At 40.8% G+C, this 23,875-nt stretch overlaps 1 protein-coding gene across 1 annotated transcript; it reads right to left on the bottom strand.

Moving 5' to 3' along the window:
• Positions 1–92: 92 nt before the first annotated feature.
• Positions 93–22,455, bottom strand: ubr7 (ubiquitin protein ligase E3 component n-recognin 7). Its single transcript, XM_044376834.1, has 12 exons — positions 22,262–22,455; positions 20,923–21,064; positions 19,124–19,257; positions 17,466–17,526; positions 17,197–17,292; positions 17,043–17,096; positions 16,852–16,957; positions 16,679–16,764; positions 13,732–13,896; positions 11,350–11,515; positions 4,017–4,078; positions 93–469 (listed from the first exon to the last, which is right to left on the bottom strand). Exons 2-12 carry the CDS (start codon positions 21,049–21,051, stop codon positions 377–379), a joined length of 1,152 nt encoding a protein of 383 aa, XP_044232769.1. The 5' UTR covers positions 21,052–21,064; positions 22,262–22,455; the 3' UTR covers positions 93–376.
• Between the last annotated feature and the right edge of the window lie 1,420 nt (positions 22,456–23,875).

The following is a 23,875-nucleotide window of genomic DNA, read 5'->3' as shown; positions in this document are numbered from 1 at the left end:
GAACTGAATGTTTGATGAACGTAGACGAGAGCGAATACGCGTCCGTACAGCGGTCCACTGAAAACACCTTTAGAAGATGAAATATGACTCCGTGTTCTCAAACATTTTATTGTTTTTCATTAAAAAGTGAACACAAAGACGACATTAACAGACATTAATGTTGTTGACCTCTGACCCCTGAAACAGAAGGTTTAAAATAAACATCAAACTTCAAAATGTCCAGAAAATCCAAAATACTGGGTCATTGACAAAAAACGTCAGAGGACAATCTGAGGCATGGGGTCAGGAAAAAGGTCCGAAGGTCAAAGGTCATTGGGTGACATTGATGATAAGATTAGAGGTCATCAGGTGCAGTAGATGTAAAGGTCAAAGGTCATCAGGTGCTGTAGAAGCGTCCGGCATCGACTCGTCTTCTTTTGCGACTCTGCTGCTGCTCAAAGAACTGGCGGATATCATCTGGAGTCACAACCTATCAGAGAACAGACAGCAGTCACATGATGAGTTTCCTGTGCACAAAACCTCAAAACTCAAACATCAAACTGATCGTCACCTGTCCGTCAGCAGGTCAGACAAACAGAAGATTATCTAGTCACATTTAAAATAAAAACATTCTTCACGCCTCCACCGACAGCCCGTCTGGCGAAGCACCTGACCCTCCCGGCGTTGGCAGGTGTGGGAATACGAGCTCCTGCCTGAGAGCCGCTAGTGCCTGTACGTTGAACTGCAGTGGGGTCCTGAACAGGGAACCCTCTGGTGACTCAGAGGTCTCGGACGCAGCCAGAACGCTCCTCAGTGGCGAGGCGCCAGGTGTGGATGAAATTCGCCCTGAGATGCTGAAGACTCTGGACGTTGTTGGGCTGTCATGGCTGACACACCGTGTTTATAATGGGGACCAGAGGATGTAATTTGGTTATCACACTGTCGGCTTTTCTTTATAAAAGCCGTGGTGTTGAGGGGTGGTCTGCTTAATGCACGTTTTACAAAATTTCGCTCGCTACACTTAAAGAAATTATAACTTTTATTTTATAACTCAAATTTGTTCCAAACTGTTTTCTTAATTGTTAATACATCTAAGAGAAAATGAAAATTCCTTTTATGGCAATGAAAACTGTATATAACGTGGTCAAAAACTGTTTTTAACCACCGCCTTCTAACCAAACATTTAGGGTGTTTGACCCAAATATCCACCTGTTACACTACACACCCCTCGGTAGTGACATGCCCACAGGAAATAAAAGGAATCCCAAACAAAACAAAAACATAAACACTCTTAGCAATAACATAGATCATCATAAGCAGAATTAACAATTATTTCAATTACAAAATCAACTCAACCATATTTAACCATTTACATTTAACAGTGCTCAGCCTGCTCAGCCTTTCTGGGAGAGCTTGTACCAGATGCTGGAGAGGAAACTCTTGGCTGATGGTTGTTGAACCTCAGATTCTGGGGAAACATGGATTGAGTCCTGGTCCTGGAACAGTGGTCCAGCTCTTTACCCTGGAGGGAACTTTTAACCCATCCAGTCTACATGTACATCTTGGACTTGGAGAAGGCTAATGACAGAGTCCCCTGGGGTAGCTTGAGGGGGCGCTGTGGGAGAATGGGGTACTAGGCTGTTGTTACAAGTCATCCAGTCTATATATAACTGTCCTCATTCTCTACAGAAAGACAAATATCCTCAGAGGCTGTTATTAACTGTTTGTGATCTTCATGGACAGGATCTCCAAGTGCAGCCGGGGGGGGGGGGGGGGGGTCCCATTTGGGGACAAATGTAGCTTCATCATATCGGGATCTCTAGTAGGCACCAGCTGGTTTGCAGCCCAGTGTGAACCAGTCAATAATTCTTCAGTAATGAAGCAGTTGTGCCAAAATAAATTTAAAATGATTAAAATAAATACCTCCTTATGACAGAGGTAATACGCAGTAGTGCAACCATGTGGGTTTTTTTCACTGCACATTAAAATAAATTATATCAATGTGTATCCATCATCCTGTAGTTATAATGATCTAGTTAATTAATTGAGTGCCAGTTAATACAGCCTGGCCTTAAACACACAATATGTCATTTCTGCCACTATGGGGTCTCTCAGTCAAAACAATAACAAAAGATGGAGTTTGATGACGTTGTGAAGCAGTGAGGGATCATGGGAGTTGTCTTCATTGTTAAACAACCACCACTGCCGTCATTGCAGTCAGCTTCTCCCGGTTCAGTGTTCATCATTCAGGAGGTTTTTACCCACAGTGGTCTGTTTGTTCTGGGGAGGAGGCTCCAGAACAAACAGACCCAGTGATTCAAACCAGTAAAAACACATTAAACATTTATTTCTCTGACGCTGTTTGGTGGACACAGGATGCCTGGAGGGGCTGCGGACTGAGCTGCTGCTAACGTTTGCTCAGCTTGTTTCTCTGATATCTTATGACTAAAATCCTTCATCCAGATAAAAGATACAGTTAAAAATGACAGATGTAGAAAGCATATCATAAAAATGTGGTTTAAAACAGGATAAAAAGTCAATTTATGACAGTTTCTGGCAGATAACCACAACACTGACAGCAGACAGACATTTCTCCGTTCTCTATTTCTCTGTTTAGCATCTTCGGGTTGGGCTAACCCATTGTTGCTAACTTTGGAGCTAACCTCCTACACTTTTCCAGCAGTTGGGAGACAACAGATGTGACTTTTCTTGGTCTTGACAAGCTGCAGCATTTATTAACTGTTACACTGTAGTCTGTGCTGCACATTTACTGCCAAGTTGACAACTTCCTGTTAACCTTTTCCTCTGCTCCACTCGCATTCACCATCACTTTTCTGAAACTCACTCTTTCGCTTAACCACTCGCTTACACTCTGCCCTGTTCCTTAAAAAGAGTTACGCTACCTGCAGTTTCCCAGGCAACCACACAGACGGTAACTCACGTTTCGAAACAGCGCTGTTCAGAAGCTCCCAAACGCTATTGATTTCCAAATGAATGGATATTTTAAAAAAAAATATTTTTTGACCTGGCGGGGTTCTCGTTGGCCTGGCGGGGGACTAGTTGGCCTGGCAGGGGACTCATTGGCCTGGCGGGGGACTCGTTGGCCTGGCGAGGTTCTCATTGGCCTGGTGGGGCTCTTCTTGGCCTGGCGGGGGACTTGTTGGCCTGGCGGTGTTCTCTTTGGCCTGGTGGGGGACTCGTTGGCCCGGCGGGGGTCTCGTTGGCCTGGCGGGGGACTCGTTGGCCTGGCGGGGGACTCGTTGGCCTGGCGGGGTTCTCGTTGGCCTGGTGGGGGACTCGTTGGCCTGGCGGACCACCAGGTCTGTACTATTATAGGGGAAACACTGCAGCTGCACAACTACATGGACGTGGAAACCATGAAACCTTCACCAAGGAGCTCAGAGTAGAGCCACTGCATCTCCATGTCGCCTGATGAGGATCCTCCTGGACACCAGACGTGTTGCGGACGCTAACCCTGATCCTAGCCAGACTCTGATCATATCTTCTCGTTGGCCCGGCGGGGTTCTTGTTGGCCTGGTGGGGACTCGTTGGTCTGGAGGGGGACTAGTTGGCCTGGCGGGGGACTAGTTGGCCTGGCGGGGTTCTCTTTGGCCTGGCGGGGGTCTCGTTGGCCTGGCGGGGGACTCGTTGGCCTGGCGGGGGTCTCGTTGGCCTGGCGGGGGACTTGTTGGCCTGGCGGGGTTCTCTTTGGCCTGGCGGGGGACTCGTTGGCCTGGCGGGGTTCTCGTTGGCCTGGTGGGGGACTCGTTGGCCTGGCGGACCACCAGGTCTGTACTATTATAGGGGAAACACTGCAGCTGCACAACTACATGGACGTGGAAACCATGAAACCTTCACCAAGGAGCTCAGAGTAGAGCCACTGCATCTCCATGTCGCCTGATGAGGATCCTCCTGGACACCAGACGTGTTGCGGACGCTAACCCTGATCCTGGCCAGACTCTGATCATATCTTCTCTGTGCAGTAATTATGTCAAAGCCATCAGAAGGTCAAAGGTCAGCTGCAGTGTGAAACTCACCTTTCCTTCTGCTGCGAATCTCTGCAGAAAGTCCTTCAGCTCAGTTTTCATATCGTTGTATCCTGAGAGAAAGAAACTGATGTCACCAACAGACGGATTTTATCCAAAAAAACAATGCTTAATGCACCTAATTTTCAATGCGTGGTACTTGTAGCTTCATGTGTTGTACTTGTAGTTTCATGTGCAGTACTTGTAGTTTCATGTGTTGTACTTGTAGTTTCATGCGTGGTACTTCTAGTTTCAATTGTACTTGTAGTTTCATGTGTGGTACTTGTGGTTTCAATTGTACTTGTAGTTTCATCCTTGATACTTGTGGTTCCATATGTGGTACTTGTAGTTTCATGTGTTGTACTTGTGGTTTCATGTGTTGTACTTGTACTTTCATGTGTGGCACTTGTGGTTTCATGTGTGGTACTGGTAGTTTCAATTGTACTTGTAGTTTCATGTGTGGTACTTGTGGTTTCATGTGTGGTACTTGTGGTTTCATGCGTGGTACTTGTAGTTTCATGTGTTGTACTTGTAGTTTCATTCATTGTACTTGTAATTTCATGTGTGGTACTTGAAGTTTCATACATAGTACTTTTGGTTTCATGCATTGTACTTGTAGTTTCATGTGCGGTACTTGTGGTTTCATGTGTTGAACTTGTGGTTTCATGTGTGGTATTTCTAGTTTCAATTGTACTTGTAGTTTCATGTGTGGTACTTGTGGTTTCATGTGTGGTACTTGTAGTTTCATGTGTGGTACTTGTGGTTTCATGTGTGGTACTTGTGGTTTCATGTGTGGTACTTGTAGTTTCATGTGTTGTACTTGTAGTTTCATGCATTGTACTTGTAGTTTCATGTGTGGTACTTGTAGTTTCATCCTTGATACTTGTGGTTCCATGCGTGGTACTTGTGGTTTCATGTGTGGTACTTGTGGTTTCATGTGTGGTACTTGTGGTTTCATGTGCGGTACTTGTAGTTTCATGTGTTGAACTTGTGGTTTCATGTGTGGTATTTCTAGTTTCAATTGTACTTGTAGTTTCATGTGTGGTACTTGTGGTTTCATGTGTGGTACTTGTAGTTTCATGTGTGGTACTTGTGGTTTCATGTGTGGTACTTGTAGTTTCATGTGTTGTACTTGTAGTTTCATGCATGGTACTTGTAATTTCATGTGTGCTACTTGTGGTTTCATGTGTGGTACTTGTGGTTTCATGTGCGGTACTTGTGGTTTCATGTGTTGAACTTGTGGTTTCATGTGTGGTATTTCTAGTTTCAATTGTACTTGTAGTTTCATGTGTGGTACTTTTGGTTTCATGTGTGGTACTTTTGGTTTCATGTGTGGTACTTGTAGTTTCATGTGTGGTACTTGTGGTTTCATACATAGTACTTGTGATGTCATATGTTGTAATTGTAGTTTCATGTGTTGTACTTGTGGTTTCATGCATTGTACTTGTGGTTTCATGCATGGTATTTGTAGTTTCATGTGTTGTAGTTTCATGCGTGGTACCTGTGGTTTCATGTGTTGTATTTGTGGTTTCATGTGTGGTACTGGTAGTTTCATGTGTGGTACTGGTGGTTTCATGCGTGGCACTTGTGGTTTCATGTGTTGTACTTCCGGTTTCATGTGTGGTACTTGTAGTTTCATGTGTTGTACTTGTAGTTTCATGCGTGGTACTTGTGGTTTCATGCATTGTACTTGTGGTTTAATGCGTGGTACTTGTGGTTTCATGCATTGTACTTGTGGTTTCATGCGTGGTACTTGTAGTTTCATGTGTTGTACTTGTATTTCATACGTTGTAGTTTCATGCATTGTACTTGTAATTTCATGCGTGGTATTTGTAGTTTCATGGGTGGTACTTGTGGTTTCATGTGTTGTACTTGTGGTTTCATGTGTGGTACTGGTAGTTTCATGTGTGGTACTAGTAGTTTCATGCATTGTACTTGTATTTTCATGTGTCATACTTATAATTTCTTGTGTGGTACTTGAAGTTTCATACGTAGTACTTGTGGTTTCATGCATTGTACTTGTGGTTTCATGTGTTGAACTTGTGGTTTCATGTATGGTACTTGTAGTTTCATGTGTTGTACTTGTAGTTTCATGTGTGGTACTTGTGGTTTCATGTGCGGTACTTGTGGTTTCATGTGTGGTACTTGTGGTTTCATGTGTGGTACTTGTGGTTTCATGTGCGGTACTTGTGGTTTCATGTGCGGTACTTGTGGTTTCATGCGTTGTACTTGTGGTTTCATGCGTTGTACTTGTGGTTTCATGCGTGGTACTTGTGGTTTCATGCATTGTACTTGTGGTTTCATGCGTTGTACTTGTAGTTTCATGTGTTGTACTTGTAGCTTCATGTGTTGTACTTGTAGCTTCATGTGTTGTACTTGTAGTTTCATGTGTTGTACTTGTAGCTTCATGTGTTGTACTTGTAGCTTCATGTGTTGTACTTGTAGTTTCATGCTTTGTACTTGTGGTTTCATGTGTGGTACTTGTGGTTTCATGTGTGGTACTTGTGGTTTCATGTGTTGTACTTGTAGTTTCATGCATTGTACTTGTAGTTTCATGCATTGTACTTGTAATTTCATGCATGGTATTTGTAGTTTCATGTGTTGTACTTGTAGTTTCATGCGTGGTACTTGTGGTTTCATGTGTTGTACTTGTGGTTTCATGTGTGGTACTGGTAGTTTCATGTGTGGTACTGGTGGTTTCATGTGGTACTGGTAGTTTCATGCGTTGTATTTGTAGGTTCATGTGTGGTACTTGTAGTTTCATGTGTTGTACTTGTGGTTTCAATTGTACTTGTAGTTTCATCCTTGATACTTGTGGTTCCATATGTGGTACTTGTAGTTTCATGTGTTGTACTTGTGGTTTCATGTGTTGTACTTGTACTTTCATGTGTGGTACTTGTGGTTTCATGTGTGGTACTGGTAGTTTCAATTGTACTTGTAGTTTCATGTGTGGTACTTGTGGTTCCATGCGTGGTACTTGTGGTTTCATGCGTGGTACTTGTGGTTTCATGTGTGGTACTTGTGGTTTCATGCATGGTACTTGTAGTTTCATGTGTTGTACTTGTAGTTTCATTCATTGTACTTGTAATTTCATGTGTGGTACTTGAAGTTTTATACATAGTACTTTTGGTTTCATGCATTGTACTTGTAGTTTCATGTGCGGTACTTGTGGTTTCATGTGTGGTATTTCTAGTTTCAATTGTACTTGTAGTTTCATGTGTGGTACTTGTGGTTTCATGTGTGGTACTTGTAGTTTCATGTGTGGTACTTGTGGTTTCATGTGTTGTACTTGTGGTTTCATATGTGGTACTTGTAGTTTCATGTGTTGTACTTGTAGTTTCATGCATTGTACTTGTAGTTTCATGTGTGGTACTTGTAGTTTCATCCTTGATACTTGTGGTTCCATGCGTGGTACTTGTGGTTTCATGTGTGGTACTTGTAGCTTCATCCTTGATACTTGTGGTTCCATGCGTGGTACTTGTGGTTTCATGTGTGGTACTTGTAGCTTCATCCTTGATACTTGTGGTTTCATGCGTTGTACTTGTGGTTTCATGCGTGGTACTTGTGGTTTCATGCGTTGTACTTGTGGTTTCATGCGTTGTACTTGTAGTTTCATGTGTTGTACTTGTAGCTTCATGTGTTGTACTTGTAGCTTCATGTGTTGTACTTGTAGTTTCATGTGTTGTACTTGTAGCTTCATGTGTTGTACTTGTAGCTTCATGTGTTGTACTTGTAGTTTCATGCTTTGTACTTGTGGTTTCATGTGTGGTACTTGTGGTTTCATGTGTGGTACTTGTGGTTTCATGTGTTGTACTTGTAGTTTCATGCATTGTACTTGTAGTTTCATGCATTGTACTTGTAATTTCATGCATGGTATTTGTAGTTTCATGTGTTGTACTTGTAGTTTCATGCGTGGTACTTGTGGTTTCATGTGTTGTACTTGTGGTTTCATGTGTGGTACTGGTAGTTTCATGTGTGGTACTGGTGGTTTCATGTGGTACTGGTAGTTTCATGCGTTGTATTTGTAGGTTCATGTGTGGTACTTGTAGTTTCATGTGTTGTACTTGTGGTTTCAATTGTACTTGTAGTTTCATCCTTGATACTTGTGGTTCCATATGTGGTACTTGTAGTTTCATGTGTTGTACTTGTGGTTTCATGTGTTGTACTTGTACTTTCATGTGTGGTACTTGTGGTTTCATGTGTGGTACTGGTAGTTTCAATTGTACTTGTAGTTTCATGTGTGGTACTTGTGGTTCCATGCGTGGTACTTGTGGTTTCATGCGTGGTACTTGTGGTTTCATGTGTGGTACTTGTGGTTTCATGCGTGGTACTTGTAGTTTCATGTGTTGTACTTGTAGTTTCATTCATTGTACTTGTAATTTCATGTGTGGTACTTGAAGTTTCATACATAGTACTTTTGGTTTCATGCATTGTACTTGTAGTTTCATGTGCGGTACTTGTGGTTTCATGTGTTGAACTTGTGGTTTCATGTGTGGTATTTCTAGTTTCAATTGTACTTGTAGTTTCATGTGTGGTACTTGTGGTTTCATGTGTGGTACTTGTAGTTTCATGTGTGGTACTTGTGGTTTCATGTGTTGTACTTGTGGTTTCATATGTGGTACTTGTAGTTTCATGTGTTGTACTTGTAGTTTCATGCATTGTACTTGTAGTTTCATGTGTGGTACTTGTAGTTTCATCCTTGATACTTGTGGTTCCATGCGTGGTACTTGTGGTTTCATGTGTGGTACTTGTAGCTTCATCCTTGATACTTGTGGTTCCATGCGTGGTACTTGTGGTTTCATGTGTGGTACTTGTAGCTTCATCCTTGATACTTGTGGTTCCATGCGTGGTACTTGTGGTTTCATGTGTGGTACTTGTGGTTTCATGTGTGGTACTTGTGGTTTCATGTGCGGTACTTGTGGTTTCATGTGTTGAACTTGTGGTTTCATGTGTGGTATTTCTAGTTTCAATTGTACTTGTAGTTTCATGTGTGGTACTTGTGGTTTCATGTGTGGTACTTGTAGTTTCATGTGTGGTACTTGTGGTTTCATGTGTGGTACTTGTAGTTTCATGTGTTGTACTTGTAGTTTCATGCATGGTACTTGTAATTTCATGTGTGCTACTTGTGGTTTCATGTGTGGTACTTGTGGTTTCATGTGCGGTACTTGTGGTTTCATGTGTTGAACTTGTGGTTTCATGTGTGGTATTTCTAGTTTCAATTGTACTTGTAGTTTCATGTGTGGTACTTTTGGTTTCATGTGTGGTACTTTTGGTTTCATGTGTGGTACTTGTAGTTTCATGTGTGGTACTTGTGGTTTCATACATAGTACTTGTGATGTCATATGTTGTAATTGTAGTTTCATGTGTTGTACTTGTGGTTTCATGCATTGTACTTGTGATGTCATATGTTGTACTTGTAGTTTCATGTGTTGTACTTGTGGTTTCATGCATGGTATTTGTAGTTTCATGTGTTGTAGTTTCATGCGTGGTACCTGTGGTTTCATGTGTTGTATTTGTGGTTTCATGTGTGGTACTGGTAGTTTCATGTGTGGTACTGGTGGTTTCATGCGTGGCACTTGTGGTTTCATGTGTTGTACTTCCGGTTTCATGTGTGGTACTTGTAGTTTCATGTGTTGTACTTGTAGTTTCATGCGTGGTACTTGTGGTTTCATGCATTGTACTTGTGGTTTAATGCGTGGTACTTGTGGTTTCATGCATTGTACTTGTGGTTTCATGCGTGGTACTTGTAGTTTCATGTGTTGTACTTGTATTTCATACGTTGTAGTTTCATGCGTTGTACTTGTAATTTCATGCGTGGTATTTGTAGTTTCATGGGTGGTACTTGTGGTTTCATGTGTTGTACTTGTGGTTTCATGTGTGGTACTGGTAGTTTCATGTGTGGTACTAGTAGTTTCATGCATTGTACTTGTATTTTCATGTGTCGTACTTATAATTTCTTGTGTGGTACTTGAAGTTTCATACGTAGTACTTGTGGTTTCATGCATTGTACTTGTGGTTTCATGTGTTGAACTTGTGGTTTCATGTATGGTACTTGTAGTTTCATGTGTTGTACTTGTAGTTTCATGTGTGGTACTTGTGGTTTCATGTGCGGTACTTGTGGTTTCATGTGCGGTACTTGTGGTTTCATGTGCGGTACTTGTGGTTTCATGTGCGGTACTTGTGGTTTCATGCGTTGTACTTGTGGTTTCATGCGTTGTACTTGTGGTTTCATGCGTGGTACTTGTGGTTTCATGTGTTGTACTTGTAGTTTCATGTGTTGTACTTGTAGCTTCATGTGTTGTACTTGTAGCTTCATGTGTTGTACTTGTAGTTTCATGTGTTGTACTTGTAGCTTCATGTGTTGTACTTGTAGCTTCATGTGTTGTACTTGTAGTTTCATGCTTTGTACTTGTGGTTTCATGTGTGGTACTTGTGGTTTCATGTGTGGTACTTGTGGTTTCATGTGTTGTACTTGTAGTTTCATGCATTGTACTTGTAGTTTCATGCATTGTACTTGTAATTTCATGCATGGTATTTGTAGTTTCATGTGTTGTACTTGTAGTTTCATGCGTGGTACTTGTGGTTTCATGTGTTGTACTTGTGGTTTCATGTGTGGTACTGGTAGTTTCATGTGTGGTACTGGTGGTTTCATGTGGTACTGGTAGTTTCATGCGTTGTATTTGTAGGTTCATGTGTGGTACTGGTAGTTTCATGTGTGGTACTTGTGGTTTCATGTGTTGTACTTGTAGTTTCATGTGTTGTACTTGTAGCTTCATGTGTTGTACTTGTAGCTTCATGTGTTGTACTTGTAGTTTCATGTGTTGTACTTGTAGCTTCATGTGTTGTACTTGTAGTTTCATGTGTTGTACTTGTAGTTTCATGTGTTGTACTTGTGGTTTCATGTGTGGTACTTGTGGTTTCATGTGTGGTACTTGTGGTTTCATGTGTTGTACTTGTAGTTTCATGCATTGTACTTGTAGTTTCATGCATTGTACTTGTAATTTCATGCATGGTATTTGTAGTTTCATGTGTTGTACTTGTAGTTTCATGCGTGGTACTTGTGGTTTCATGTGTTGTACTTGTGGTTTCATGTGTGGTACTGGTAGTTTCATGTGTGGTACTGGTGGTTTCATGTGGTACTGGTAGTTTCATGCGTTGTATTTGTAGGTTCATGTGTGGTACTGGTAGTTTCATGTGTGGTACTTGTGGTTTCATGCGTGGTACTTGTAGTTTCATGTGTGGTACTGGTACTTTCATGTGTGGTACTGGTAGTTTCATGCATGGTACTTGTAGTTTCATGCGTGGTACTTGTGGTTTCATGTGTGGTACTTGTAGTTTCGGTTACCGTGGATGATCTCTAGCTGCTGCACTCGGTTCAGGTTGTCCAGCGCTGACATCAGAGGGTCGTGACCCGGCTGTCTCTGTTCGCTGTTCTTGCCTTTGTTCTCATAGGCGAGGACGGTGTCCAACTCGTCCAACAGAAAGGACAAACCAGCTTCAGACAGACTCTCCTGACAACACAAACACTCCTTAGTAACACTGCTTCGTTAGTGACAGAAGCTACTTTGTTAGTGACAGAGATTGATTAGTGACAGAAGCTACTTCGTTAGAGACAGAAGCTGATTTGTTAATGACTGGGCTCTGAGGACCATGCAGCTTTTTTTTAGAGAAGGCTTCATTACGCCGGAATCCCACCGGCTACGTCTGCGTCGTGTTCCTGCTCCCGAAACTTCGCTGAATAAGCTTCAAAATCTGATCGGCAGTCTGCACGGGAAAATTTTTGAAAATTAAGCAGATGCTTTATGGTGTTTCTGTGTTTGACTTCCTGTCCGGCTCGATTTGCTCTGTGCATCAAAAATAGACTGAGCACGTACGTTTAGTGGAGCGGAGAGCCGCATCGGTCGCAACACACATGCGCCCAGTTGGATGAACCCGTTGTTAAGAGAGCTTCATTAGTCAGAGAGCTTCGTTAGTCAGAGAACTTTGTTAGTGCCAGAGGCTCTCTAACTAACGAAGTAGTGAGAGAGTGAATTCTACTTTACTACAGAAAGACCATGCATAAACCTATGGTCTTATCCATGTTTATGTATGGTCTCTCTGTGATAAAACAGTAATACCTGCTGTTTTGTTACAGAGAAACTGTAGGATTAGTATGCTAGGCTAACAGTCCATCAGCTGTGTGACTTTATATTCATGCAGTGACATCTTTCAGAGTATACAAATACTGTAAACAAACCTGTCACCCGCCCAGCATGGTGCTGTTAAACCAGAGACACTGAAGTTTGGCACCGATTGATGTAACGTGAATCGGCTCTCAGTAGCACCGACGTAATTTGGTCGGTACCTTTAAAAGTACCAAGTTTGGTACCCAACTCTATATTTCACTGTGGAAAAAGAGCCTGGCCATGAAGTAGGCCCTGGAGAACCTGCTATACTACTTGCCTGGATGGGAGTTAGTAAACCTTGCTATTATCCCAGTTTCCTTCACTGTTTCAGTAGTGCAACCAAGGGTGCAGCTCTATTTCCATTTACGCATACATTCACACAGAAGTTACATTTGCTTACCATTTGTTGAAGTGCGTTGCGTATTTGCCACGCCATCTCCCATCAATGAGTTTGGTTGGCAAAACATTTTCCTCTGTTAAATAACATGTGCGCTTTCATGGTCACATGAACTGCATAACTATGTTTCTTGTTTGTAATATTAATTTGTTTTGGTCAAGGGAAATGTTAATGAAAATATAGTTAATCCATGTTTAAATTATATCTGTGTTTAAATGAATGAAACAGCATTTCAAGAGTGAAACGGTGGACAGGCGGGACGTAACGTTGATTTGAACGTTAAAAAGTAGTCATGTCGTAATGAATCTCAGCTCTGTGCCGCTAAAAGTTCAAGACTGATTAATGGGTGGATGTCATAATATTGGTTGAACCTGTTTGGTTCGAGCCTTCATAAGCACACATCATATTTTGTTTTACAGGAAGAAAACATGATTTAATTTTTATCCAAAAATACAAAGTTTTTTTTGTAGTTTTTTGGGCATATATTGTTAAATAGGTACAAACAGGGATGTGATCTAAAACATTCAATCATTTCATCTTGACTGTAAGAAGCTGTAAATGCTTTATTTGGTATGAAAATGTGTTGTAAATATTAAGCCTAGTGGGAGGGGCTACTGGTTTAAAGGGGCTGCTTTGGCCCTGGTGCAGTCAGGCAGCATCTCTTGATCCCAGATTGCATATTGGAGTGTAAGATATTTGAGTTGTTGGGGAACTCCCTTTTGTAATATTTTGTACTCTTGTATATAGTTTATATAGAGTTTTTTTCTGCTTTTTCATCTTTTTGCACTTTTTTGGTAAATATTTGTAGTGTTTGCACCTTGAGAGGACGGCAAAATAAATCACACTATCATAATATTTTCTGACTACGACCCTGCGACACAGAGCTTCGTTAGTGACAGAAGCTGCTTCGTTAGTGACAGAAGCTGCTTCGTTAGTGACAGAAGCTGCTGCGTTAGTAACAGGGCTTTGATAGGTTTGTGAGGACTGTGCAGATTCATCAGTGCTTTATTCAGAGGGTTTGAATGGTTCAGAGCGGGTCGAGGTTGTTGAATGAATGAATCAAAGTGTGAGCGCGCTCAGACAGAAACATAATTACACACTAAACTCACCAATGACCTCACAGTTAATTATTAGTGCCTCAGAAAACAGAAACCTGATTTGTTACCTGGCAGCTGCTGCAGGAGCAGAGTTTCGAGCGCCACGCTGACGGCCAGAACACGGCTCCTGATTGGACTCTTTTCTGACCAGCCGCCTCGAGCTCCTTCAGTCTGCAGCTCGGCTCCGTCTCCCGACGGCTTCGCTTACAGCTCGGCTCGATGACATCATCAACCTGACAGATTATTGATTATTAATCACATCGATCAGCGTGAAGACTGAAAGGAATCAGTAGAGCAACAACAGAAAATAAACTGTGAAAGACTGAATGAACGCAGGATTTAAAATATTTGTTGTGCAGCTGACGGTCGTCACGATGTGAAGATTAGATTCAGCCTGAGGAACTGAGTCTGATTCCTCAGACAACTGAGTCTGATTCCTCCGAGAACTGAGTCCGGTTCCTCCGAGAACTGAATCCGGTTCCTCAGACAACTGAGTCTGGTTCCTCAGACAACTGAGTCTGGTTCCTAAGAGAACTGAGTCTGATTCCTCAGACAACTGAGTCTGGTTCCTCAGACAACTGAGTCTGGTTCCTCAGACAACTGAGTCTGGTCCCTAAGAGAACTGAGTCTGGTTCCTCAGACAACTGAGTCTGATTCCTCAGAGAACTGAGTCTGGTTCCTCAGACAACTGAGTCTGATTCCTAAGAGAACTGAGTCTGGTTCCTAAGAGAACTGAGTCTGATTCCTCAGACAACTGAGTCTGGTTCCTAAGAGAACTGAGTCTGATTCCTCGGAGAACTGAGTCTGATTCCTCAGACAACTGAGTCTGGTTCCTCAGACAACTGAGTCTGGTTCCTAAGAGAACTGAGTCTGATTCCTCAGACAACTGAGTCTGGTTCCTAAGAGAACTGAGTCTGATTCCTCAGACAACTGAGTCTGATTCCTCAGACAACTGAGTCTGATTCCTCAGACAACTGAGTCAAGTTCCTCAGACAACTGAGTCCGGTTCCTCAGACAACTGAGTCTGGTTCCTCAGACAACTGAGTCGGGTTCCTAAGAGAACTGAGTCCGATTCCTCAGACAACTGAGTCCGGTTCCTCAGACAACTGAGTCTGATTCCTCAGAGAACTGAGTCTGGTTCCTCAGACAACTGAGTCTGGTTCCTCAGACAACTGAGTCTGGTTCCTCAGACAACTGAGTCTGATTCCTCAGAGAACTGAGTCTGGTTCCTCAGACAACTGAGTCTGGTTCTTTAGAGAACTGAGTCTGGTTCTTTAGAGAACTGAGTCTGGTTCCTCAGACAACTGAGTCTGGTTCCTTAGAGAACTGAGTCTGGTTCCTCAGAGAACTGAGTCTGGTTCCTCAGAGAACTGAGTCCGGTTCCTCAGACAACTGAGTCTGATTCCTCAGACAACTGAGTCCGGTTCCTAAGAGAACTGAGTCCGGTTCCTCAGACAACTGAGTCCGATTCCTCAGACAACTGAGTCTGATTCCTCAGACAACTGAGTCTGATTCCTCAGACAACTGAGTCCGATTCCTCAGACAACTGAGTCTGGTTCCTCAGACAACTGAGTCTGGTTCCTCAGACAACTGAGTCTGATTCCTCAGAGAACTGAGTCTGGTTCCTCAGAGAACTGAGTCAGGTTCCAAAGAGAATTGAGTCTGGTTCCTCAGACAACTGAGTCTGATTCCTCAGACAACTGAGTCTGATTCCTCAGACAACTGAGTCTGGTTCCTAAGAGAACTGAGTCTGGTTCCTCAGACAACTGAGTCTGGTTCCTCAGACAACTGAGTCTGGTTCCTAAGAGAACTGAGTATGGTTCCTCAGACAACTGAGTCTGATTCCTCAGACAACTGAGTCTGGTTCCTAAGAGAGCTGAGTCTGGTTCCTCAGACAACTGAGTCCGGTTCCTCAGAGAACTGAGTCTGGTTCCTAAGAGAACTGAGTCTGGTCCTTAAGAGAACTGAGTCTGATTCCTCAGACAACTGAGTCTGGTTCCTCAGACAACTGAGTCTGGTTCCTCAGACAACTGAGTCTGGTTCTTTAGAGAACTGAGTCTGGTTCCTCAGACAACTGAGTCTGATTCCTCAGACAACTGAGTCTGGTTCCTCAGACAACTGAGTCTGGTTCCTAAGAGAACTGAGTCTGGTTCCTCAGACAACTGAGTCTGGTTCCTCAGACAACTGAGTCTGGTTCCTCAGAGAACTGAGTCCGGTTCCTCAGACAACTGAGTCTGATTCCTCAGAGAACTGAGTCTGGTTCCTAAGAGAACTGAGTCCGGTTCCTCAGACAACTGAGTCTGATTCCTCAGACAACTGAGTCTGATTCCTCAGACAACTGAGTCTGGTTCCTAAGAGAACCGAGTCTGGTTCCTAAGAGAACTGAGTCTGGTTCCTCAGACAACTGAGTCTGGTTCCTAAGAGAACTGAGTCTGGTTCCTCAGACAACTGAGTCTGATTCCTCAGAGAACTGAGTCCGGTTCCTCAGACAACTGAGTCTGGTTCCTCAGAGAACTGAGTCTGGTTCCTTGGAGAACTGAGTCTGGTTCCTCAGACAACTGAGTCTGATTCCTCAGAGAACTGAGTCTGGTTCCTCAGAGAACTGAGTCTGGTTCCAAAGAGAATTGAGTCTGGTTCCTCAGACAACTGAGTCTGATTCCTCAGACAACTGAGTCTGATTCCTCAGACAACTGAGTCTGGTTCCTAAGAGAACTGAGTCTGGTTCCTCAGACAACTGAGTCTGGTTCCTCAGACAACTGAGTCTGGTTCCTAAGAGAACTGAGTATGGTTCCTCAGACAACTGAGTCTGGTTCCTAAGAGAGCTGAGTCTGGTTCCTCAGACAACTGAGTCTGGTTCCTCGGAGAACTGAGTCTGGTTCCTAAGAGAACTGAGTCTGGTTCCTCAGACAACTGAGTCCGGTTCCTCAGACAACTGAGTCTGGTTCCTAAGAGAACTGAGTCTGGTCCTTAAGAGAACTGAGTCTGGTTCCTAAGAGAACTGAGTCTGGTTCTCACCTTCTCAGACTGATTCAGGTTCATGTTCAACTCGTCTGATCCTGCTGTTTCCTCCTTCACCTCTTCTTCAACTGACTCACCTGGAACTGAACAGGAAGTACATCACAGACAGGAAGTACATCACAGACAGGAAGTACACCACAGACAGGAAGTACAAACAGGAAGTTATTTACCTGCCAGGTGAGCGGCGAAGGTCCACAGGAAGGGGTTTTTGTTCATACAAGACTCACAAATCATCTCCTGCAGCTCCACACAGTCTGGAACCACACAGCCCAGGTGCTGTCAGAACAAACACAGGTGAGTTCGGAACATTATATCATTGATGACATCATATATATCATCATATATGTTCTCATGAACTCACCCTTCCATGCAGCCAATCCTCACACACCACACACTGAATCATTTCGTCCTCCACCTGAAACCAAAACCAGCCAATCACTGTGCGATACAGCTTCAGTACAGCAAACAGACTGGAGCAGGTGAGGTGTAGGTGTCTCAGGTGTCGAGTGTCTCACCTGGTCGTCTGGATCTGGGTAGGGCCGGCTGCAGGTACAGTACTCTCCAAAGAAGTTATGGCTGTATTTGTTCAGACTGTTGACCTCCTCTTTGTCCTGCAACACACAGTAAACCCAATAAACATTCACACACCTGAGCAGAACACGCCCCTCTCTAAACATCCTGCAGTGATGTCACTTTAAACTACACCTGTCAGGTGACCCGTCAGGTGATCAGTTATATGTGAGAACAATTAGTCTGAGTATCAGGATATGATGTCAGAACTCACAGGGAAGAGTTTACACTGCAGCTCTGTGAACTTCCTGTTTCCACAGTCACAGCGGAAGTTCCTGCAGAGAAGAAGAGTCAGGATCAATACAATCAATACGATCAATAGGAAAACTTCACAGCATGTTTGTCGACAGAAATCATAAAAAAACTGACATTAAATCATTGGACAATCATTAGTGGACAATATATGTCACACAGTGCTGAATGATTTTAGAGCTGGCCAGGTGAGTCATACAGGTGTGAACACCTGATTCTCAATCCTGGATTCATATGAGGAGCAGAAACCGGGCTGAGACAATCTGGATCATCACAACCTTTTTAGAACGGACAGAAAGTCACAAGGAGGCGAGACCAGCTATACAAGAGCTTGTTTTACTTTTACTGTTGCAGTCACAGAAGGAAAATGTGGAAAAACAGCTTTTGGCTCTGAAAGTGTGTATTGTGAAAAATAATTCTGTTATTGTGGTCGGTGTGTACAGACCTGCTGATGACATAGCTGATCTTTCAGCTCCATATAAAAACTTGATTATACTGGGTGATTTCAACTTAAACTGGTTGAGTTCTGTGGCAATATTAATGTTTCTCAGGTAATTACTGATCCTACCAGGCCAAACTTAACAGACTCCTCTACATCATCTCTGACTTTTAACTAATAGAAAAGAAAAAGTTACAGACTCAGGAGGATCTGAGCTCAGTCTTAGTGATCAATGTTCAATAGCTTTTATTATTGAAAAACTGTCCACGTATGGCGATTAGACAGAATTTCAAACATTCATGACGCTGCTAAAATCCCAGATGCTGAATCAACTCGACTATTTCTTCAAGTCTTTTAAAGCAAAAAAATAATAAAAAAAATAAAGAATACAGGACAAGTCGAGTCCCTGGTTCTCAGCAGAAACCTCCTCCTTACTTCAAGAGAAATAAAGCCTCTCGCCAGGCGTACGCGACCCCGGCGTACGCGACCCCGGCCTCTCGCCAGGCGCACGCGACCCCGGCGTACGCGACCCCGGCCTCTCGCCAGACGTACGCGACACCGGCGTACGGCGACCCCGGCCTCTCGCCAGGTGTACGCGACCCCGGCGTACGCGACCCCGGCCTCTCGCCAGGCGTACGCGACACCGGCGTACGGCGACCCCGGCCTCTGGCTCGCTTTCAGGCAGCTTAGAAACAAACGCACGTTTCGCTGCTGCATCTCGTCATCGACGTTTTTCAATTAGAGAAAATCACTTTCTTTTTCCCGCCATGACCTCAACGTGCACACAGCAAATGAACGCTGTACGCAGACTATTGATTACTATCAGCAAATTATATAAACAGCATTAGTATAGGAATGATTGTCCCGAGCTGTTTGATCCATGTAAGTGATTGATCACTGTATTTCTGAGTCTAAATATTGGTTGAATGAAAATCAATGTGATGACAAATGTTGAATTAAAACCCGTCAATTTCAATGTTTTTAATCAACTCTGATCAATTCAGTGAAATATTAGCTAATTGATCGTGCTGAAAGCTGCAGCAGAGCTCAGTGACAGACGTCTATCAACTGATCGATTGATCACGCGGCGCAACACGGCTGATGAAACCACTGACACATGACAACATGGAAGCGTATGACTGATTGTTTGGTAAATAATGAAGTGAAAGGTGCGTCATCACCTTTTGGTGTAGAGCTCGAAAAGGTCATGACCTTCGTGACATTTGTATGAACACGCCAAACACACGCCTGCTGCCTCGCCTCCCTTCGGTGTGCAGGTGTTACAGGCGTACAGAGCCTGCCGCTTCACGTAGCCCTGCAACACACACACGGAAACATCAACACACACACACACATATATATATATATATATGTGTGTGTGCGTGTGTACATATATATATATATGTACACACGCACACACACATAGTACAGTGTTTCCCCTATAACTGTACTGGCCTGGTGGGACTCTTTAACGCCAAAAATAACACCAAATATCCATCGATTCTGATAATGATCATTTGAAAATCAATTCTCCACTATATATCTATATCTATATCTATATCTATATCTATATCTATATAGATAGATGAAATAGATATATATGTATATACATGTAGACAAAGTATATAATATACATAATATATAGTATATATAAACAGTAACCTGTATATAATATATAGTATATATAAACAGTAACCTGTATATAATATATAGTATATAAACAGTAACCTGTATATAATATATAGTATATAAACAGTAACCTGTATATAATATATAGTATATAAACAGTAACCTGTATATAATATATAGTATATATAAACAGTAACCTGTATATAATATATAGTATATAAACAGTAACCTGTATATAATATATAGTATATATAAACAGTAACCTGTATATAATATATAGTATATAAACAGTAACCTGTATATAATATATAGTATATATAAACAGTAACCTGTATATAATATATAGTATATAAACAGTAACCTGTATATAATATATAGTATATATAAACAGTAACCTGTATATAATATATAGTATATAAACAGTAACCTGTATATAATATATAGTATATATAAACAGTAACCTGTATATAATATATAGTATATATAAACAGTAACCTGTATATAATATATAGTATATAAACAGTAACCTGTATATAATATATAGTATATAAACAGTAACCTGTATATAATATATAGTATATAAACAGTAACCTGTATATAATATATAGTATATATAAACAGTAACCTGTATATAATATATAGTATATATAAACAGTAACCTGTATATAATATATAGTATATATAAACAGTAACCTGTATATAATATATAGTATATAAACAGTAACCTGTATATAATATATAGTATATAAACAGTAACCTGTATATAATATATAGTATATAAACAGTAACCTGTATATAATATATAGTATATATAAACAGTAACCTGTATATAATATATAGTATATAAACAGTAACCTGTATATAATATATAGTATATAAACAGTAACCTGTATATAATATATAGTATATATAAACAGTAACCTGTATATAATATATAGTATATAAACAATAACCTGTATATAATATATAGTATATATAAACAGTAACCTGTATATAATATATAGTATATAAACAGTAACCTGTATATAATATATAGTGTATATAAACAGTAACCTGTATATAATATATAGTATATAAACAGTAACCTGTATATAATATATAGTATATAAACAGTAACCTGTATATAATATATAGTATATATAAACAGTAACCTGTATATAATATATAGTATATAAACAGTAACCTGTATATAATATATAGTATATAAACAGTAACCTGTATATAATATATAGTATATATAAACAGTAACCTGTATATAATATATAGTATATATAAACAGTAACCTGTATATAATATATAGTATATATAAACAGTAACCTGTATATAATATATAGTATATATAAACAGTAACCTGGGGGTATGAGCAGTGATCAGAGTCACTTCCCGCCAACACGGCTGAAGCTTCTTCCTCCAACTCCTCATCTTCCTCCAGGACGTCCACCAGAGACACCGTCTGCTCCGTCTGCTCTTCTGACATCATCACCTGTCACCACCTGGGCAAAAAAACACACAATTAAACACAAACACACACACACACAGACTGATGAAGAGTCCGTCAGCAGCAGCTGCTCTCCTCTTCTTCTGTTTTGCAGATGTTGTGTATATTGTGTGTTTACTGTACACATTCATGTTACTAACTTGGCTGCTTCCTCATGAATACAGTTGATGTGAATTAGTTTCCAGTGAGATATTATTGAGTCTATAGTGACTTTACTGTTGTAAATTTTCTGTTACTGCTCTAGAAACAGTATTTAGTTTAAAATATAAATCAATTCTAATCCTGTTCTGAATTTACTGGCCCAGTTCCTGAGTAATGAAGAAGAAGCAGTGAGAGTATGAACGGGACCGATAAGTGTAGATAAGACAGAGATACGATCCTAACATACCGTCCCTGCAGCTGGTTGGAGGCTTCACTCTGACACAGTTCAAATCCCTTCACTATAAGCCTGACTGATGTTATTCTGTGATTATTGTTGTTATGGTGCGATATCTTCAGCCATAGCGCTTAGCCTACATATGTTTCACTTCTTCATGCTAATGCCTGAGTGTTCTGTGTATTCAAGCACTTTCTTTGATTAAAATGAATGCAATGTTATGTTACATCATTACAAATCAATTGATATATATTCATTTCATTCAATGCATGATTACATTTTCAATACTTTCTTACTGAACTGTTGGAATTTATTTATCCACGACATAATGATCCTCTTTCTGATGACAAAATTTACTTAAATCGTAAAACAGAATTCAGAAAAATTACAACGAAAAACAAGGAATTTGTGAAAAAAATAAGAGAAATAAGAGCGATTTCATAGGTCCCTGGATACCGTGTAGCTACTATATATGTAGATACTATATTGTATGTATAATCTGTGTATGTTGTGTGTAGATATTGTTTCTATGTTGTGTATATATTGTGAGTATAGTGTGTATTTTGTGTAGATACTGTATTGTGTGTATATTGTGTGTCCGCCTGTGGACAGATGATGATCACACAAATTTAACCAGCTCATCGATTAGTCTGATCGGCGGGCCAACAGTTCGTAAAACGATCAATAAACCGTTTACAGCGTTAGCAACAGCTAGCCAGTTAGCTTCCGTTAGCCACAGGTAGCTTCCAGAATGTACATGAATGTGGATCCGCTGCGTGCTAATGCTAACTGTGTTAGCTGTGTGGTTAAACTCACCGAGTCAAACCGGACCTGTTTCCCGCCGTCTGCTCCGACTGTATACCAGCCAATAAACTGATCAGTAATGATCAATAATCAGCTGCCTCTGATCTTTGTTGTCAATCCGCTAGCTGCTGCTAGCTCTGATGACAACGTCCGGTTTACTTCCGCATTTCGTATTTGGCGCCACTCCGGAGTCAGAGGTTACTTCTGGGTCAGAGGTCACCGAGTTTAAAAATAGAAACAATCTGAAACACTTTTACTTCAATAATGTTAATGTGGTGAAGACATTAAGATAGAAACGCCTGTAAATCTTTCTTTCTTTTTTATCAAGCAGAATGAAAATATACAGAAGAAGAAGAAGAAGAAGAAGAAGACTGGGACGAGCTTTACAGAATGAAGGATGGAATTAGATCAGCAATGGTGGAAATCATGCAATACATTCAGGTAACAACACACAGAGAGGTATCATTATACCAAAAATCAAGAGGAAAGACATATTTCTATTATTGTTTGAACTCTTTGCCAAAGGCTATAAAGTGCGGTTTCTCACCTGTAAATTTACATTTATGGATATGGAAATTTGCCATTATAATAATAGGATTTATCATGTATACATACCAAACAATACATTCTTCCAAAGTTAAATAAAACTTTCATCAATATTTTCAGTAATGAAAACACAAAGAAATTCTTCAGTTGGTCAAAGCCAAAATAAAAGCACATCAGTTTGTGGACAACCATAACAGAATCTACATTCACATCAATGTCTCTCTTAAATCTTTTTAAGTTTTTATCTGGATAGAATTAATGAATGAGTGTAAAATAAATTTCCTTAACTTTATTGGTGATTAAGTGGTGATTAAGTATTGATTAGGTAGAAGCCATGCAGGCTTTCTTCCACAAACTGGTTCCAGTATGAAATCCCACTTGGTAATGTAGTAATATCTCTTTGGAACAGAGCTCTTATAGATCTATTGTTACCTCCAAGATAACTGGGAAAACAAAGTTGGCCTGTGGGAGTCTGTTGGAGATAATATGGGCGATTGGCTGAGATTTAAACAGCATACAGACTCCAGAGGGTTATTATATTCTGACAGAAACCCTTCACAAGTAAAGAGAAGACCGTCCTTATTAAATAACTGATCTACCAACACAATATTTTTTGTGAAACCAGTATTCCACAAAGAGAGATTTGTGTTTATATCAAATGTCCTTGTTATTCCATATAAAATAGTTATGAGGTGAAAAATTATGTTTGTAGATGAGAGACCATCAGAAGAAGAACTGGTGATGAAAAGCAGACATTTTTACAGGGATTTTATCAATATTTGACTTACAAACAAGAAAAAAATTTTAGATAATATATGGAGAGATATAATATTCCAAGTGGAAGGAAGGTTTCTGAAAAGTGAACTCAGCCAATTTATCTTAAATGTATCGTTTAATGTATAGAAATCCAAAATATTAAGCTCACCATTTTCATAAGAATTCACAACTGTTTATTTCCACATGAAACTGGTGAAACTGATTAAACTGATTTAACTGATCTACTTTAGTAGTTTGTTATCCAGCTGCAGAGCCAAAGCTGCATGTGTCTGTTTGTCTTAGTAATTAATACTCTGCCTCTTA

Source organism: Thunnus albacares, chromosome 16 (assembly GCF_914725855.1).
Source record: "Thunnus albacares chromosome 16, fThuAlb1.1, whole genome shotgun sequence".
NCBI classification, from domain to species: Eukaryota; Metazoa; Chordata; class Actinopteri; order Scombriformes; family Scombridae; genus Thunnus; species Thunnus albacares.
The sequence above is the reverse complement of the archived record's forward strand: the minus strand, read 5'-3'. Positions and strand labels throughout refer to the sequence as shown.